Source organism: Perissodus microlepis, chromosome 10 (assembly GCF_051167445.1).
Source record: "Perissodus microlepis isolate ML-2025 ecotype Zambia chromosome 10, ASM5116744v1, whole genome shotgun sequence".
NCBI classification, from domain to species: domain Eukaryota; kingdom Metazoa; phylum Chordata; class Actinopteri; order Cichliformes; family Cichlidae; genus Perissodus; species Perissodus microlepis.
The window spans coordinates 22026364-22046476 of record NC_140470.1 but is presented as its reverse complement, the minus strand read 5'-3'; the positions used below and the strand labels follow the sequence as shown (position 1 = coordinate 22046476).

Below are 20113 nucleotides of genomic sequence, written 5' to 3'. Positions count from 1 at the left end.
GCTAATATTTTTCTAGATTATTTAGACCAGGGGTCGGCAACCTTTCTGATGATGAGTGCCATCTAAAATTTCCTCAGAAGTCAATGTGCCATAGAATTGCACTAGCAATAAATTTAATAACGCTTTATATTAACAGTTACACACCATATAGAACAACTTTATAGAATTATATTTGTTCGCAGATGTTGGCAGCTATCAGCAAATAGTTTTCAGCTATTTTGAAACAAAAAAAATGACACATTTTATCCATAACAAGAACTCCATAACAGCAAATGAACCATACAACAGAAAATGCAAGTGCTATTTATGGTCTCCTCACAACAATGATAAAAAATAAATAAACTGGAACAATATGGCATGTTTGTTAATACAGGGATACTCATGTTAATGTGATCTCTGGTCTCCCACTCAGAGACACAGGTCTCTGAGTGTCCTGCATTCAGGAAGCTACCTGAGGACACTCTTCGTGTGAGAGAAAATCTGCTCACACTGATATATAGAGCAAAATACTGTCAATAAGGCCTCTGCAATGTTCTGAAGACAGTTAAACTTGTCAGGTAGTGATGTCCAGCAGGTGAAAATGCAAGTTTCATGAACACGCACAGCTATGGATTCCAGCTGCATTCGTAGTTCTGCAAACCTTGACCCCCACAGAGTCGAGCTTTTCAGTTCAATCAGCTGAATTTTGATGTCCTCTGTGTCCAGCCAGTTAATGCGAGACAAATTCAGCTACTCATTAAATTTCTGGTTTGATACAAGTTGTTGGTATATGTATGATTTATATACATTTTATATCAGATAAAAACTTCGGTTGTAAGATTCAGATAACTATTTATTAAAAGCTAGACATTTTAAATGAGAATAAGAAAGAAAAGTATTTCTTTGTGCCCCCCTTTCCCTGTTAATGAGACCCACCCCTGCACAGTTACCAGCCGTCAGCTACAAAGGATCCTGGTGTTATTTGTCTCTCAGAAACAGTTCATAACCTTCGGTTCAACTCATTCATGTCACCTAAAAGGTAAACCTGTTTCTCCATCACCTGTTCAGCTCTGATGACTCAGTAAGGACATCTCCTGGTTTCATCTTCATGTTTCCCTCTCACCAGATATCCAAACCGATATCATAACTGATACTGATGACTTGTAGACAATAAAGTGAAAGTGGAAAAAAAACCCTGAAATAAGTACTTTTCAATACAGGTTTATTTAATATTTCATATTACTTTTTGGTCTCTTATCAATATGTTTCACACAGACTTGACAATAAGTCCAGTATCTTCCTGATTTAAATTCTGCCTATTCTGCAATCCAAACTAGAAGTTTGTACCCTCTTATTTAAAAATCCACCGCTAATGTTATGTCTGAGAGAAATAATCAAATGGGATATTTTCATGAAGTATGAGTCACCATAAGAGCTAAGAATTAGTTTCATTTTCTAACCATAGACAAAATGCATGTTAGAGTTTGGGTGATTTCCTCAACAAGTAAACCAGAGGCAAGACACACATATAAGCACACATAATCACAAGGGCACACACAGTGGGACTGGCTGACAGTATCTTAAGTCTAATCAGAATCTTAATTAGTCTGCTAGCAGCGTCCCATTAACATATATTCCTCCTAATTAACTGGGGACACACACATGCAGAAGCAGAGGCAGAGAAACTAAAGATGTTTCATGAAGTTACATAATATGAGAAAATAAATTAACAAAGTAAAATAACAAAAGTAAAGCTTGAATCCACCAACCTTATTCTGCCTTTCTCATAGGAAAAGGTCATCTCAACAGATACGGTGGGAAAAGAGCTTTTCAAGCAAAGTCAACAAACACATTTAACCATTACTTTACTCTAGATAATGAAAAGGAAGGTGAAAGTAATTGGTCAGTTATCTCATAGGTTAGTGTCAGACAACATCTGAATAAACAGATTTAATACATAAAGTATATAAAAGGAAAGCTGAGTGGAAGAGAAAGATGTGTTAGGAACAGGGGTACGAGGAACACAGATGACGACAGGCTTCAGAAGATTGTCAAGAATCATCATTTCATGGGTAGGTGCATCAAGTGCCACTATGCACAGATTTGTACAGGAAATGGGCTGCAACTATTGCATTCCTAATATCAAGCAATTAACTAAACCAATGTCAGAATAATCTTACCTGGGCTAAGCAGAAAAAGAACTGGAACAGATTCTGTAGCTGATTGCTAGAGTTGAGTCTTGGATTATCAAAAATTTAATCACATAAGCATTTATATAAAAATGGAAGGTGGGCTTTTATATTAGAATACACTGAAACACACACAAACACGCGCACATATACTTCCGGTGTCTATATTTATCCAGATGCTCTAACACAAAGTCATACTTTTGTATTGCAATTATCCTTCAACACTGAGTCACCATTAAAAAAATGCTGGTTTGATATATTGGCTGAACAGTCACTGCTTCCCTTTGTAAGTTTAATCTCAAACTGAAGACTGTGGGTGATGACCAAAAAAGGTGTTGTGGGTGAAAGATAAAAAGACACATTTCACACTCGTTCTAATGTCTTTGTTGCGATGCCAAGCTTGCCTACCGCTCTATGTCATGACTCATGTACTCCTATTCAGAGCCACAAGAGCTCTATTTCTACACCACGGTGGCTCCATTTCAAATCTCAGCATAACACTCTGCTTGTGTGGAATGGAAAAGGTTATGCATAGTTACATACAATTTTGTTGCTATCACATGCAAGTTCTTTTGATTTATCTGGCTTAGGCTGGACTACAGTCATGTTAAAACATAGGTGTGTGTGTGTGTGTGTTTCATTATAATGGGAAGAGTGTTTAGAGAAAACTCTGCTCCAGTGAAAATGGGCTCTTTCAATTTTTCATTCAACAAAATTCTTCAGTGGGAAATGTACAGGTGCAGAGTCTTCTTATGGCAGTTTTACTAATTTTACAGATTTGTGTACAATATTCCAAAGTTCATACATATGTGAATGACTCATTAACCTTCTGAAGTGTTGGTATGTGCTTTCCAGAAGATGAATCACAAAAAGAAGCCATCATGTCAGAAAATGACCAGTTTTAGCTTTTTTGTACTGCATAAGCATCAACTGCATTATATGTTGCAGTCGGTCATAATTCAAGTGCATTTGTCTACATTTTGTTAATTTTACACAACTGGGAATACTTGCCATGCATTGAGATCACTCTGCTTTTTTCCCCTCATTTGAAATAAGTGCAAAACAGGCATTCTCTGAACTGTATATAATATTTATTATCAGGGAAATAATTTCACTTCCCAAGTAAAGACATAATTTTTACAGAGCTTGTCTTTCAAAAATGTGCAGCTATGTTCTTATGAGTGCCATATACAAGGGTTTTCCAAGGTGGAGGGTGTTGAGAGTGAGTAGGATTGATGCTGCTTGGAAAGAGGTCCAGGGCAGCAGGAGGCTAAGGCTTCTTCTGTGACTGTGTGCAGACATACTCAGCCAGAAAGATGTGTCATTTAGGCTTTTAAGATGTCATTCGTTCCAGATTCTCCTAAATAGAATCTAGAATTTCCAAAAACCTTAACTTTCCAGGAATTAAGAAAAAAAAAACATTTTCAAACCATTTACAACCATGTATTTTATATTAATTAAATTTTAAACAAGGTATCTTGACAGGATTTCATTATCATACAAATCATTACATTTTCACTATCCCTAAGGGGCAATGCAACCAATAAGCATTGTATAAATATGAAAAATGCTCAAACTTGTTTTACAAGGTTTAGAGAAAAATGGGTTTTGCCATTTTTACATTGGAATATAGAAGTATAAAAATATATGAAACAAAAAAGTGCTGTGAAGTACAAACACACATCCAAACTGTGCTTTGGAAATGCATTGCTATCTGGCCAACATGCACCCACTTCCCACACTCATACTCAGATACATCATGTGTTACAGCACTATTATTAAGATTTGTTTTTAAAATCTGAGTTATCTTTATATGTCTACAGCTGATGTGGATAGAATAACTTTGTTTATTATTGTATTTTTTAAAAAAAATATTAGCCATGTCTAGGTGGTTATGGTCAAATACTGTACCATACTTTTAATATAGTTACTGTGTACTGTACTGTATCATGAGCATTATATTAAACAGGAGAAGGGAAATAAATTACAGGGAGAACAGATAAAACAAATGCACCAAGCTGCTTTTTTTTTTTTTCTTTTCAAGTACAAGTATATTGTAGTCGGTGTTGTTAATAGTGTGAACTGTGCTGACCTGAGATGTTTGACTTTTGGTCTGATACAAGGCATTATTAGCCTCTTAATCACATGACCTTTTGTATTTGTGTGTTTTTGTGTTAGTGGCGGTGTGGACTAAGCTGTATTTAGCTAATTATTGGTACAAAAATCTCGTATACATTTGCTGAAACATTATAGCAAAAACACCCTGCAAAGGAACATCAACTACATTCATCAAGACATGTTTACATTTTGGCAAAAACAAATACTTATTCTCCGATTAATAGCATAAGATCAAAGTGATCAAGTGACATTGTTGAATAGATTATTTACATTACATCTGCTTTTGCATTCTCTCTTTCCATGTTACAATATAAATGCTATTGAAAATCTTTTTTGTGTTTTTTTTCGTTGTGTAGAAAGTTCTTAAGTATTTATTAATATGTATTAATATGTTTCAATTTCTGATTAACAATATATATGTTTGCTATATACATATATAAATATGCTTTTGGAACATGTTCCCAAATTTTTTGTTGAACTCCTCAGAGATTTACACCAACAATCATTTTCTAGTAGATCTCTCTAAAAGTGACCCAAAAAGAGAGCAAGAGAGAGAGAGAGAGATAGAAAGATATATTAAAACAACAAAGACGACAAATTTTGTGACATAATCACCATAACCATCGAACAAAAATACAATATTTCACTTACAATGCACAGTTTTCAATCTTAAGAAAGCAGTGTGAAATTGACTATTTTGATAATTAACATATAAATACCAGAGCTGAAAGCTCACTTGAATCTGCACTTTATTGATAATTAAAAGTGTGTCTAACTTGTTTGTGAGCTGTTGGAGAGTGACTATAATGGTTAAGTAAATTTTTTCTAGAAAAGAAAATTGTATTTTTAATAACACCACAAGTAACTATTAAGACATTTTTTTTAATAAACCTGTAAACATTATGTATATGTATTTGTGAAATGAATTAAACACAAAAACTGAGTGAACATTTGGGTAATTAGAAAAAAAAAGGATTTACTTCTACACAGAGCATGCAGTGGGTCATAACTGTTCTTGGCCACACTTTGATTAAACATTAACATATTAATGCTTAGAGTATTCACTCATGCCTTAAGACTCAAAATGAATATCACTCCAGAGGACTTCAGCAATATGCGCAAGATTGTGTTTTAGGTAAATATCTGAAGTTAGCTTTCCCCTCTTCCACTATATTTAACAATGTTTATGTAGGTACAATTTCACATGTGAGGCTTTGCTACTCTTTTTTTACCTCTAGTTTTGTTTTTGTTTTTTAACAGAGCAATTTGATGATCTAAATAGTATAGAGCTACAGGAAAGGGACTTTGAAACTGGTGTATCGCTGCCCTAGGTTTGTTTTAAATTGAAATTGAAATATATAATGTAAAAAGATCAATAAGGTTTCTCTTAAAACCACTCCCATGAGCACCAGATGTTAGAAGAACTATTGAGCCTCTATGGCTTATAACAACTTTTGTGCATAATCAGTTGTTCCACATAAATTCCACCTACTGGGCAGTACTGTTAGCAAGTATTTTGTCATTGTTCTAAATTCATTGTGTATTGACAGCTGTATATTTTGTGATTGTCAACATATTTTTCAATGTAAAAACAATACATGATCATTTTACACCCATATATAGTATACAAGTCTGGCTTGGGATTAAGATGAATAAATAAACACATTTGAGTCAAAGAAACAGAGAAACAGAAAAGTCAAAATAAATATTCAAATCGTGGTGTCAGTTGCTACTATAATGACATAATGCTTGTATATTTATGAATTCTATTCTTTCCATCGAACACAGGCACCCATTTAATTTCACTGACTGTTTTTTTTTTTGTACAAAACAAGAGACAAAGAAACAATCAATATATCATCAAGCAATTTAAAGCAAACCCATGTAACAACAATAAACAGATAAGAAACAAATTAAAGGAAAAACAATGACGTCGTTGATCACTGAAGTGATCAAGTGGGGAGAACCGGTGGATTTGTTTTGCTGATAGTGGCATTTTGTGGGAAGGTGGTCCAAAAACCTACCAACCAATAAACCAAACAGAGATTTTGGTTATTAGATTAGAATACAACTAAGAGAATATGTTTTGGATTAATTTTCCATCTCTTCAGCAGAGTTCCACAAAATTGGGGAATGAATGTGAAAATGTACTGAATTGATTTTTGTGATACATGGTGGCCCAGCACCATCTTAATAGATTATATGTTGGATTATCCTTTAATTTGTCATGCATCTGTTAAAATAAATCTCATTTATGTGAATAACAGGAATAATATTGTTTGTTCCCTTAGCTGTCTGACACAGTGGATAGCACCCAACAATCATAATAAACTCACTGTATTTCCTTTTAACATGCAACTCTTACTCAATCAATCTGGAATGTTTTGGTAATTTCCCCATTTTAAAATGATTTTTCAAATAACAAAATCCTAAAAAAGTATATTTCAGGCCCCCGTGTCCCATATAAACATCACATTTTGATATAATTGAGACAGAAAGCCCTATTAACCTGAAACTTGCTTCAAGCACTTTGAATTAGTATCGGTAAAAGTAAATGGTCATTATAAAGTGTCATCTTATCCATTCATATCTCATTTTTATAACAGTTTGGCAATTACTGTTTAGTTTAAATCTAAAGTAATAAAAACATAAGAAATGCAAACATTATAAATAACGGAAAGATGCACACATCCCATAATACATACAATGTTAAACAAATACTCAGGAACAGGCACCTTATGTTTGTAATCTCTAGTGTAAGGTTTTCACGTGTAAGCCACCAAATGTTCTTTTCCAAGTTATGACAGATCCAGTCTTTAATTTACCGATTCAGTCTAGCAATTACAAGATCACATGGATAGAAAACAAACAAGACACAAAGACAAAATTAGCAACATATTTGCTGTTTGGTCTTGCCCTCATGAATGTCCTTTTTTTTTTAAAACATTTTTTTTTATCCTAATTAACGTAATAAAGCCAGTAAACAACATTAAAGAAAGAAAAAACAGTTGGAAAGATCATCCGTGACCATTTGTCAATAGAGTTTACATCAGACAAGTCAGGGATGGTGATTTTTAGCTGTGAAGCACGCCTCCGTAGTCTGCTTTTCTTTTGAGTCATGTGACGCTCCAATGCATTTCGGCCAAAATTGTGCCTGGCCAGCCCTGCTTTGCGATACTGTAGAGCTGAGCTGTCATATGTCAACATGGTATTCCGTGGGTCATTGAGACCCAGAGCCAGCTCTGAAACACCCATATCGTTCTTAATATCCAGGGTGCCCAAAAGGATGTTTTCATGTGGGTCCATCTGCCCAAGAAAAAGAGTAAAGTTTGTTAGATTCAGGTTTATGTAGTGTTGGGTTTATTTTTGAGACATTGGCATTGACATTAGCACAAAACTCATTTGAAATCACCTGCACATCATTTTCAGATACCTTATTTTTTTGATCAAGTCCAATTGCTGCATCATCCACAAAGATTGGTTCCCACAATGACTCATGGCCATCCATATCACGTTGTTTCATTCTTGCATACAGCGTGTCATCTCTGCCAACAACATTCCCCACCAGCCACTGCAAGCACATTCAAACAAAACAATATTGCTGTGGTTCAGTTGATGAACTGGATTAAAAAAATTGTTACTGTTACATTTTGCAGTTTATGAAATAATTATCTTCTAGTGTTTCCATTTCAAATTCCATGTAGACATAACCTAAATGGTTAACAGAACAGAATTCCTAAATTGCTATATAGACTGTGCACTCTTTGAAATAGGTCACAGGATATAAATGCAGTTATTTTTCTATTTGGTTTTCTTTGGCATTTTGCCTTGAGTATTTCAGCAGTCCAGGTGCAGCCATGTTATGGTGACCATTTGCATTTTGTCAAGGCAAAGAGCCATCTGTCTCCGAGACCCTCCTTCTCTTTTTCACGAGTTATTTTGGCTTCCAAACACGGGCTACAACAATCCTACTAAGCTGCTTTAACAGTGAATGTTGTTAATTATTATTCTGGACTCTTTAGACAATCTGAATAATCCATTTTCACTGTAAATGCGATTTCATGCATTTTCATGCATGTAGAAGTAAAACATCAGATGTGGTTTGCCTATGTATTCAAATATATGTTTCTAGTTTTTAATTGTTTATGAAAACATTTTTCTGAAAACCATACTAATTCTCAATAAGGGCCCCATTATACCTGTCCTCTTGTGGTGGCAGAGCAGCATTATACAACAAAGTTGATGTCAATTTGACACCAAGTTGCAATAATTCTGTTGCAAGCCACCCTTTTGCCAATTGTGTAACCCGGGACATTGTACTACTGCTGCCAATGCTGGGTTGAAGACACAAGGATCACATTGGTTCTTATCACCATTTTACTGATGAAGGCCAGAGATTTGCAGACTATACAAAGTGAGATGTTGCAGCAGTTTGAAAAGATGAGACTTTGTGGGGGAAAAAAAAACTTAGCAATTTTTTGACTTCCAGTTTTGGCTTCTTATTATCTAAGTGCCAACACCTATCGTTCAGGAGAATACTGCAGTGGGTACCTTACCTCAGGCGAGCATAAATGGATGTGGCTGTGTGAAGATGTCAACTATGTTGTGCAAAGTGACCAATGCAGTGAGTATACTGGACTCAACAAGTCCTTTCTAAATACTGGTAGGCAGGTAGATGACCAAACTACAGGGACAAGCTAAGCTATTAGATAGTTACCTTGTTTGGATCCATTCTCATCTTTTCATTGTTGGCCATAGCTGTCTTCTCCGCTGCCTTTTTCTGACGCTGAGGGCCCCGGCCAAAGAAGATGTAGTTTACTAGGGCATACTCCAGCAAAGCCAGGAAAACAAAGACGAAGCAGCCCATCAGGTACATATCTATGGCCTTGACATATGGGATTTTGGGGAGCGTTTCTCTCAGGTGAGTGTTAATGGTAGTCATGGTCAGCACAGTGGTAATACCTTAACCACAAAAAACACAAAAAAAGATATTGAGAAATTCAATAGTCAGATTTAAAACTGCAATTTTGCCCTTTGACCTCAAGATCAAGGTCAGAGGTCCAGTTTTCAGAAAATCTTGTCAATCTGATAACTCAAGAAAGAAGTCATACCATAGAGAAATCTACGACAAATCTTGGACAAGTTTGAGTCCCGGTGCCTGTGAGTCTAAGGTCAAGGTCAGAGGTATACTTCTCTGAAAATCTTATCAATGCAATAACTCATGAACGTGGCGATGTAGGATTTTCAAATTGATGCCATAGGTGCATCAACTAATAATGTCAAATGAGCTCAAATCTAAGTGACCTTGAACCTCAATGACAAAGTAAGAAGTCAATTTTTCTAAAAACCTCATGACTACAATAATTCAAGAAGGAAGGAATATTAATAACGTTGTGAAAGTAACACTTATTACACTTCCCAATATTATACAGTAAGGCCTTCACCATATGTGAAGGCCTTACTGTATAATATTGGGAAGTGTAAAATTTTCTTAATAATAGTGACCAAATAAAAGGAAATAAAATTGAAAAAAGACTGAGATTGTGGAAAATAGATTTCTTGCAAATAGCAGAGCAAATCAATAATATGTACTCTATAATTTTTTAAAAAATGTCAGTAAGAGGGACAAATATAGAAATGTGTGAGGAAGCTTATGTTCTGACAGTTGTGTTCACCTATCAGAAAAAGGGAAAGCTGTTGTAGAGTTTTAGAGAAAACAAAGAATGATTTCCAGAAGCGTCCTTTGTTTCAGCAGGGTTGGATAAGTCTGTGGGAGAATGTGCACTGCTGGTTTTATGTGGAATGCAGCTGGTGTGATGGGTTGTCCAAGACAGACAACGGTTTGTTCAGTGACTTGCTGTGCACCATTGGCTGAAATGCCTCCAAATGCTGGCTGCTGATTCGACTGATTAGGTGACCTTGATCAGTGAAAGTAAAGGGTTTGCCCCATGATTTTAAAAATATGCTTTAGAGGAAGAACCTGAAGTGGAGTATTTTGAAATTCAAATGTCAACCTTGATCTTGTTCATTAGCGGAGAACTCCTATTGAGAAAGACAGTTTTTCCAAAGCCTTCCCAAGCAAACTGTCAGACTATGCATATCAATGTGTTGAGAATTTGGTTATTATGCACGGCACACAAACCCCTGCAAGAGTTATTACATGGCAATTTTTCCCTTTTTTTGTAATTTTTAACACAATGTTCACTCTTGGATGTACGTGTGTTGGGCTTACATTAGCACTGTTCTATTCATATAAAGGAAACGAGAAATGGTAAGAGAAGCCAGATTCTAATGCTTATATGAGAACTTACTAAAATGGTTAAATTACAGTGCTTACGTATCTTCCTACATATGCCTCATTCATTGAAAAAACAGCAGTACTATTTAAATTCTAGTGAACAATTGGAACAAAATTTCTTAAGTAGCGAGTAACATATAAATAAATTAGAATACATTAATTTAACAACCATTAAAATGCTGCATTTAAATTAAGTGACAATAAGAACAACAACAAAAATAACATCAAGTACTACAAAAGTGCAAACTCTGCTGAGGCAGCTCACTCATTTCATTTTAATGGAGTAGTATTGTGTTTTGTATATCAGAATTATCTTTGTTTGGCCAAGTTTGTGCACACAAACACTGTATATTCAGTGTATATTTATTTAGTTAATTTTGTTGTTTTTTTAACGTACTTGTTGTACAGTAAAAATTGGTTAAGGGCAGCACGACGTGTGTTTACTTTGATTACACAAACATTATGTAGTAGTTAGTAGGTAATAAACAAGTGGTCATGAGTAACTTTATTATATATTACACTACAGTATATTTCTAACTAACTATGCAGTTCATTTTCTTTCTCTCGCCAATACTTTCTTTAAAGATTAAACACATTTTGGGGTAAACCTGAAAGACAGGAAGATGTGAAATGTAAAACTGAGATCAGAGGTCAAATGGCATGACCTTACAATATTCTGTAGGGACATGATATCCTGTCTCTCAAATGAAAATACCATGAAAATTAGACACTGTTTGTATTTTGGTAAGTGAGCAAACCCAGAAATTCAGCAGAAAATCAAATAATCATTCCACCCACTGTATATTCACTGTATATATTATTTGGGGTGACCGTGGTTCAGGGGGTTGGGACGCTCATCTTGTAGCCGGAAGGTTACCGATTCGATCCCCAGCTCTGTCTATTTTGGTCGTTGTGTCCTTGGGCAAGACACTTCACCTACTGACTACTGGTGTTGGCCAGAGGGGCTGATGGTGCGATATGGCAGCCTCACTTCTGTCAGTCTGCCCCAGGGCAGCTGTGGCTACAACTGTAGCTTGCCTCCACCAGTGTGTGAATGTGAGAGTGAATCAATATTGGAATTGTAAAGCACTTTGAGGGTCTCGAAAAGCGCTATATAAATGCAATCCATTATTATTATTATTATTATTAATGCTTTACATTCAAAATGAGCAACATTATCAATTTGATTTTTATAGCATTTAAATTGTGCTAGTCATTGCATCCAGGCTTTAAGAAACATTTAAGAAACATTTTGCAGAGCATCCCAACAGAGTTGTAGTCAATTAATATAAATTAATACTGGTCAAAATAGGATTCAGACAATTTTCCCAAGCTGTTGTGATAAGAGCTTAACAATAACAACAGATTTTTGCACATAGTGATCATGTGATATAGCCCTTAGAGGTCCATTTTAATGCCTGAAAGGAGGTCAGGATAAAGTAATCCTGAATCTAGTATGGCGAAGGAGGTGGCCAAACATTTCCCAACTCTGACCTGCCTCTATTATAAAACATTAACTTTTTTCATTAAATCCCATGCATGCCTTCCCCTGGACCACTACATATAGCCCAGTTGTCAATCAGCAAAATAGCCTTGTTGACAAAAGGGAGGGGTTGGGTAGAAATATAGATGAAGCTGAATGAATGGAATTCGGTAAAAAGAAGACAGTGAACCACTGATAAACACAGAGTAGCTCGTTACAAATCTCCCAGGCAACATGGGATTTACATAATCAAGGATGACTGGAGGAAATTGCGGCTCCCCAAAAAAGAACAGACGGTTTCTGGTTTAAAAGTAGAAACAAATCAGCCTAGTCAACCATCATTATAGTTCTATGATTTAACCCTATACTTGATTAATATTTGACCCACTAACACCCACAATACTTCCAAAAGATACAGTAACAGTGTGGTTTATGTGTAAAGTTCAAAATGTTCACAAAATCGAGGAAATAAGCAACTAGAGATAAAATGAGAAAAGACGAACAAGAGAATGTAAGATGCATGCTCTTCATTTTTGTATTTAGTACAGCCAGCATACAGGTTGGGCAAGCTTTCAACTACATATTCCCCTTTTATTGGCCTATTTATTGTTTTATGAACCTTACCTAGAGCCACTCTGGCAGCAGAGGCATCGTAGTTGATCCAGAAGGAGACCCAGGAAAGGATGGTGATGAGAATAGAAGGCATGTATGTCTGTAGGATGAAGTAACCAATGTTTCTCTTCAGCTTAAAACTCAGAGACAGACGAGGGTAAGAACCTTTGGAGAAAGGAGAATAATAATTAAAAATAATGTTTAAAAAGGAGAAAATGTCACGGTCTGTGGAGACAGACCGTGCGGTGGTGTGTGTGGTGGACCCAGGTGCGAACGCAAGTGAGTAGACGGGAGTGAACTTAAACTGAAAGCGAGCCTTTATTATGGCTGATGACATAGAGTTCAAACAAAGCAGAAATACCGTGACTAAACTAAACTATAACTAAACTGGGAAACTGATACTGTGATAAACTATAAAGACTCAGAAAACTATGACGATGACTGCAAAGACTGGCCGTGAAAACATGGAGGGTGGGAACACAGATGACGCGACACAGACTGAATGAAACACAGGGGCTGTATCCCAATTCAGGGTCTGCAGCCTTAAAGTACGCAGCCTCAATGATCCTCAAGGGCCGCGTACTCAAAGACCGCTAAGGCCGGAAGTGCGAGGCTTGTGAAATGGGACGGTCTAGCCTCCGTTGCGCTGCCCAGGTTGCCTAGCAACCATGATACTAACAGCTGGAAACGTGTCATACAGCTTTGTTTGACAGAAATGAAGGAGAAAATCTTTTGTTCATTTGTTTGTTTCTTTCTACATGAGCTTTGATCATTCTCTGTAAGATTAAGGTCAGCTATTGAACGGCGTATATTTTAAAGTAAAGGCTTTAAAACCAAGTTAGTACAAACGTCACTATTGTCACCTAACTTTGCCGACATGTGGCCAACAGTAATGTTTTAATGTTCTTCGTTATTAAACATTTGCACATAAATAAGTGACATAATATTCAGTACTTAAAGTTTACTCTTCGGGCGCCCCTCATCCTCCGTTTTTTTTAGGCAAAATTATCCACACCCACTGCCGCGCTATGCATTCTGGGATATGTTGGGCCATGAAGTCTACACTGCCACAGCCTTAAAATTCAGGGAAATGAAGGACGCATTTCAGGGCCGCATTTCAAGCAGCCTTTGAATTGGGACAGCCTTCGGCGCGCCGCTGTGACGTAATCGGCCTTGAAATGCGTACTTTAAGGCTGCAGACCCTGAATTGGGATACAGCCAGAGACTAAATACACATAAGGGATGATCAAGGGAAGTGGAAACACATAAGGGGGAACAGCTGATACACATGAACCTAATGACAGGACAGGGAAAGCGAAACTACATACACTGACATTAGACACAGACTTTCAAAGTAAAACAGGAAACATGGAGATTAGACGTGACCTGAACTTAACCACACAGACATGACGCATGACAGGTGGATGCACAAACCAGGGAGACTGAGTACAGGAGGAGATGACATAAACAACTAAGAAACAAAGGGCTAAACAGCACCCTAGAAATTAACTCGACAAACTAAGCTAGAGCATAAATGAATACAAAAGATACATAAAACTCAACACTGGGTCGCACGACCCAGGACCATGACAGAAAAGATGTGAAATGCCAAAGATATCAGGTGTGTGGCAAAAAATATGAACACAATCATCAGTAATCAGGATCAGTTTGAACCAAGTAATTTAAATTTGTTCTTTCCAATATCACTGACTGATGAGCAACTGTTTTTTACTACCTTCCTTAAAAAAGGTCAAAGCAGACACTCAAAATAAAGCTTAAAAATCTGAAGGCTGAAACATGCTTCATTAGGAAAACAGGGGTTTGTGACCATGTTGATCATGTGGTTCTGTCAATGACAGTGTTGTTCTTTCAGGCCAGAGGAAAAATCTCTGCAACTCTTGACTAAAATTTGTTTTGTGGTATCCAGAGGATAAAGTCTAACTTTCGTGATCTTGTGACTTTTGTTCTATGAAGATGAATGAGGACAAATCCAGGTTATTCCTGTATAGCCTGTTATTTGAAATGTCAGCATATATGTGATAGAAACAAATACAAATTTGGTATACAATAAAGTCTTACTATAATTGTCCAACTACAACACATTTCTTTGAGGTTTTTTTTTTTCAATGACAGAGTTTTTCAAATTAGCACTATAATTATGACAGTTTTATAACCAAGCTGTAGCCAGTGAATGTGGGGTGGCTGTAGCTCAGGTGGCAGAGCAGGTCAGCCACTAATCAGAAGGTTGGTGGTTCGATCCCAGGCTGCCTCCTGGCTGCATGCCAAATATCCTTGGGCAAGATACTAACCCCATGTTTGCCTACTGGTGATGGTCAGAGGGCCCGGTGGCGCCTGTGTCTGGCAGCCTCGCCTCTGTCAGTGCGCCCCAGGGCAGCTGTGGCTACAATGTAGCTTGCTATCGCCAGTGTGTGAATGTGTGTGTGAATGGGTGAATGACTGAATGTAGTGTAAAGCGCTTTGGGGTCCTTAAGGACTAGAAAAGCGCTATACAAATGCAGGCCAATGTTTGACACCAGGGGAATTCCCCCATTTCTGTACTGGGTAATAAAATCCAGCACACTTCAGGTAGACATTTGGGTAAAGTTTCTTGCATACTAATAGTATACCAATACACAACAACACACATACATACACGCACAAGCAGTGTGTGCAGACAAAACAAGCTTTCATTGGTGCAGCTGCAACATTCATATTGAATTTACGTTATGCTATCATTCAGTGCAGCGGCTTTAACTAATTACCAAAAAAATCAATGTCCTACTTACAAATGCTTGTTTGCATGACAAAATCATGAATATGAAAAACTTGAACATATGAATATTTCATTATATCAGGCAGTGTTCTCTTTTGTTTGTTGTTAAAATGTCATGGTATCATCTGCCTCCGAAGACAATGATTCATTCAAAGATCTGTATGCCTGTTTGTTTTCATGATGTTTAGGATTTCTGGAAATTATTTTTTCATATATATAAGTTGAAACAGTGAAAAAAGTGATAAAGTATGAAACATCGAAACTATTTTATGAATATACAGAGACATTGAGAGATATAATAATGAAGTAAAATTACTAGTAATAATAGTAACAGTGATAATGAATCATGATTTTTATGATGCGTTACCTGTGGAGAAGACAACATTCTTGGAAATGAGCTTATGATCCACAATGGAGAACTGGGGAAGTTCGATCTTGTCTACTCCTGTCACAGCATTATCTCCTCCTCGCCAGTAGAATTCAATGTCATCTGTAGTGTAACCATCTGCGAGACAGTACAAGGAACAAGAATCACTGATTGACAATAAGGTCTACACACTATATCTGTTCACAATCTATCGCATGTCGTTCTTGTATATTTAATTAGCAATGATTAGGTTTGCATTTGTTACCAGTTTACAGTCTTTTGACTTTAGATGCAGTCACTGGGCTTTGGTTTACTGATGAAAAATTCATGGCAGTCCACAAGGAAAAACTCTTTTATTCATTTGAATTTTTTTTTTTTTTTGTAAAAGCATGTGCATTTTAAATATGCTTCCTAGGATCATAGCTAAAATGAAAACCTAGACCTTCTGTGGCCGATTACCAAGACCACGTGAAGTACCTTCTTAAGGTCTACTAGAAGATGGACAATTGCTACTGCGACAACACAGCAAAAGGCAGTACAAGACTACTTAAAACAAGACTTTTTCATTTGATTACATTTTATATGATTGATTATGCAGAAAAAATTGAATTGGGCTGAAAGGTCTATTGCTTTATTACGTATTCAGGTTGTGTATCATGTTTTTAAAAAGTAACTAATTATTTTTGAAAATAAGTAATCTGTAAAGTAACTGGATTACTTTCTTGGAGAAATAATCAGTAATTATTTACTAATTACTATTTTCAAGTAACTTGACCAACACTGATGACAGCCAATGAGAGCAAAGGATATCTTTGACTTGTAGAAGACCTGGTAGTAAATACATGAGAGGGTTACCTAGACAACAAGAGTCTGTGCAGATACAACTTTCTGAGCCATGTGCTTATGGTGAATTGACAATATGAGGTTATAGCAGTAATTATCAATCTGTGTTGTGGACACACTCAGGGGGGAACAGAGCTACTGCATGACTGAAGTGGATGACTGAATGGGGGCATGTTAGGAAAAACTGTCAACAAACAAGGACTACACACACCTCTGCACTGTAATAGCATAGATGAGTAGAAGTTTGACCCAGTGCTCTTATAACTTAGTTTTTAGTTACCTAAAAACTTTAACCCTTAGACTGACTTTGCAATTTTATTTTACTTTCATACTGAAGTTATTGTGTCAAAGTGTTTAGCACATTCAGATCATCTTGATTCCCATCCCATATGAAATTAACTGCAAGGAATATAGTAAGAGACACAAAATAAATAATTAGTTGAGAGTATATCTATTAATTACAAAATGGTGAAATAAGAAACTTGGCTTTGTAACTATTAACTGGCACAAGATTACAGAACTTAGATAAAAAAAAACCAATAAGTTTTAAATAATAAAAACACGGGGTGACGATATCTATTTTACACTAGCACAAAACCTTCGCTTATGGATTTCAATGTCAGAGAGCACCGCCAGACCAAAAATAAATGAAATTGTTCACGATAACATCAGAGGAGATAGCAATACAATACTAAAGCTATTTAACTGGGACTCTGGCATATCTCCCTGACCAAATCTGACTCCAGGCATTTTTATCAAGCTTATGAAATAATGTCTCAGTTGATTTGTTTTAATGGGCAAAGAAGGATTTTGGAAGGAGATAAAACACTGGCTTTGATATTGCTATGGGCAGAAGATAATCAGGGATAATAAAAAAAAGTATTTTTTTATATACTTATTATAAAAGAATACCAAGTTCTAATACATATATTAAATACCACTTGCATGCAAGGTCATGATAAAGCATTAAGAATCAAAACAATCATGTTATTCTTCACATCTATACTTTTTTTCTAAATATATTGTAAATAAAACTTGGAAACACATTTGGCATTTGCAAACATTTGAAATAAGAATACTTTGAAAGATGCTGTGACTCCCTAAATTTTGACTGTTTATTGAAAATTATATGAATTAAAGTCACCAAGCAAGTCCTTTGGATTATTTTTTCCCACAGTTTATCAGATGAAATGCATATCAACTTAATACATATTAATAGACATTCTGTTATGCGTAAACACATGTGTCCACATACACATTCACAAACATCACCATCACTCTCACACAAAAATTGACACTTGAAATCCACCCCCCCGACAAATGCCTGCTTCACGCATAGCCCAGTGAAGCTGAGAAGGATACTCCACTCTAAATATGTCTGCAACTAACTTTGATTTTACAAAGTTCAAAGTGACTTTAATGTTATTCCTAGTAATTAAAAAATATCTTTAAAGTTTTGCAGTATACAGCAAGCTGCAGCTCACTTGGATGCCTGGACAGGGGCGGAACATCTAAAGATAAGATAAATAAATAAGCCATGCAAGCCCACGTGTAGAAACCATTCACACCCCAGAGAATGTCTGCAGTTTCTAAAATGGGCTCTGATAAGCAGTGATGGCAACAGCGAGTGGAAGTGGCTGTCCATATGATGGGGATCGCTGGTGCAGAAAATATAACTATAACTTGACAGAGATGCTGTAATGAAATGATGGTTTCATTGTGAGCACACATCGACTGAAACATCAAATGTAATGTGCCTTTTACTTTCCCCTCAGTATATGTAAAAGTTATCTAATACGTACATAGCTGTCTTAATTAGTTTGTTTCATTTTATGGCTTTTAAAACAGCTTTGTTAAAATGACCAATTTTGTCGTCTTGTGTAGAGCCATACATTTTGTAAAGTCAAAGCTGCTACACGAGGGCCAAAAAAATGCTTCTTGGCTAGTGTTCAATGTTTAACGGCTGACTGATCCTAATCTTGGTATGATTTATTGAAAAGGTTCACAGCTACTGTTGTTATGAAGTCAGTGTTGTATCTTTTGATCAAATCAGTTTCCTTTGAAGGTAGGGCTATATGCAGCATAAAGACTGTATATTACTGTAACAGCAACACTGAGCATTATAAATAATGTAGGAATGACATTTTCAAATGCAAGAAAATCCTTCAGTAATAGTCTAGGTGTGAAATTTTGTATACTAATACAAACTTTTGTACCATAGGATCTGAGTTGATCTGAATTGAAGCATGATTAATACTTTGAGATTTGTGTGCACGGTAACAGATTAATTAACTTTAACAGTTTTACATCTCGCTATGCTGATAAAGTGTCCACTGTTCCAAAACCTTATTTACTTGTTATGGAACACTTTTGCCATAGCATGAATAAAAGCTGGTAAATCAGCGGTTTTACATTTGCCTCTAAGTCACATAAAGTTCGATTTGAAAATAGAATGGCTAATGGAACGATACATACAGAGTAAGAAAGAACTTTGAGGAAGGAAAAAAACACTGAAGAATTTATAAAGGAGATAGATGGATGGAAACCAGTAGTCTACCCTTTTATATTAGCACTGGGAGTCCTTTAAACCTTATAAGTGTGCATGTGTGTGTGTTTTCAGAAGTTTTGTCTATTGGGTATGTTTTAGTGGCTATGATAATTACACATACACAACCATATCTATATGATGGATGCTCACAGCCACAGTTAGTAATATCCAGCTAGTTTCTTAAGAGAACAAAAACACTCCAACCACATTGTGAGGTGAGCTCATATGTACACCACTAATGCTCCACTCCTCTCCATCTTCCCCTCCGTTGTTTACCATCATTCTCTGAACTCAGACAATTTGTTCAACTGGACACTACAAAGCAGGGGGGTTACATTTGCAGTAAAAATATACATGAAGTTCCCATTTAGATTTTATTATAGCATTTTTTCTTGTCTGTCCCCTTGGCATGGCAAACTATATATAGATGATATGTGGCAGTTGTGTGCATTTGTGTATGCAAACAGCAACAAGGACCTGCCATGATCCACTTCTATTCGAAGATCACATGAGTGACTAACAATACTCAGACTGGCTATACCCACAAAGGTGTAATTCGTATAAATACCAGGTAACAAACTGGTAGATAAACTTCTTCTACATAACATGGAAGCTCCACACATATGAGCAAAGCTCAAAAGGGTATTGGAACAACAAAATGTCAAAGGACCAGGAACTGGCGGGTAAAGCAGCAAATAGATAATAGACAGTGAGACAATGTACAATATGAAGCCTCTTAACAATATAGAGCACCTTGAAGCAACTGTTATTGTAATTTGGTGCTATATAAATAAAGCTCAACTGAAATGAAAAAGTGCTGATGAGCCCTTTCCATTGTAGGAATAAGACCCATACCATCAACGCTTTCAATATCAAAATAGATATTGGCTTAAATAATAAAAT

The 20113-nt window shown here is 36.2% G+C and overlaps 1 protein-coding gene across 1 annotated transcript in view; it reads right to left on the bottom strand.

Annotated features, from left to right (window-relative positions):
• Positions 1-3237: 3237 nt before the first annotated feature.
• The window catches only part of gabrb2b (gamma-aminobutyric acid type A receptor subunit beta2b), a 70195-nt gene continuing 53319 nt past the window's right edge, over positions 3238-20113 (bottom strand). The window contains exons 6-10 of the mRNA XM_084940682.1: positions 15820-15957; positions 12692-12844; positions 9004-9248; positions 7720-7857; positions 3238-7592 (exon numbers count right to left, since the gene is read on the bottom strand). Of these exons, the coding sequence (XP_084796808.1) occupies positions 7245-7592; positions 7720-7857; positions 9004-9248; positions 12692-12844; positions 15820-15957 (1022 nt within the window). The 3' untranslated portion in view covers positions 3238-7244. The remainder of the gene's footprint in view (positions 7593-7719; positions 7858-9003; positions 9249-12691; positions 12845-15819; positions 15958-20113) is intronic.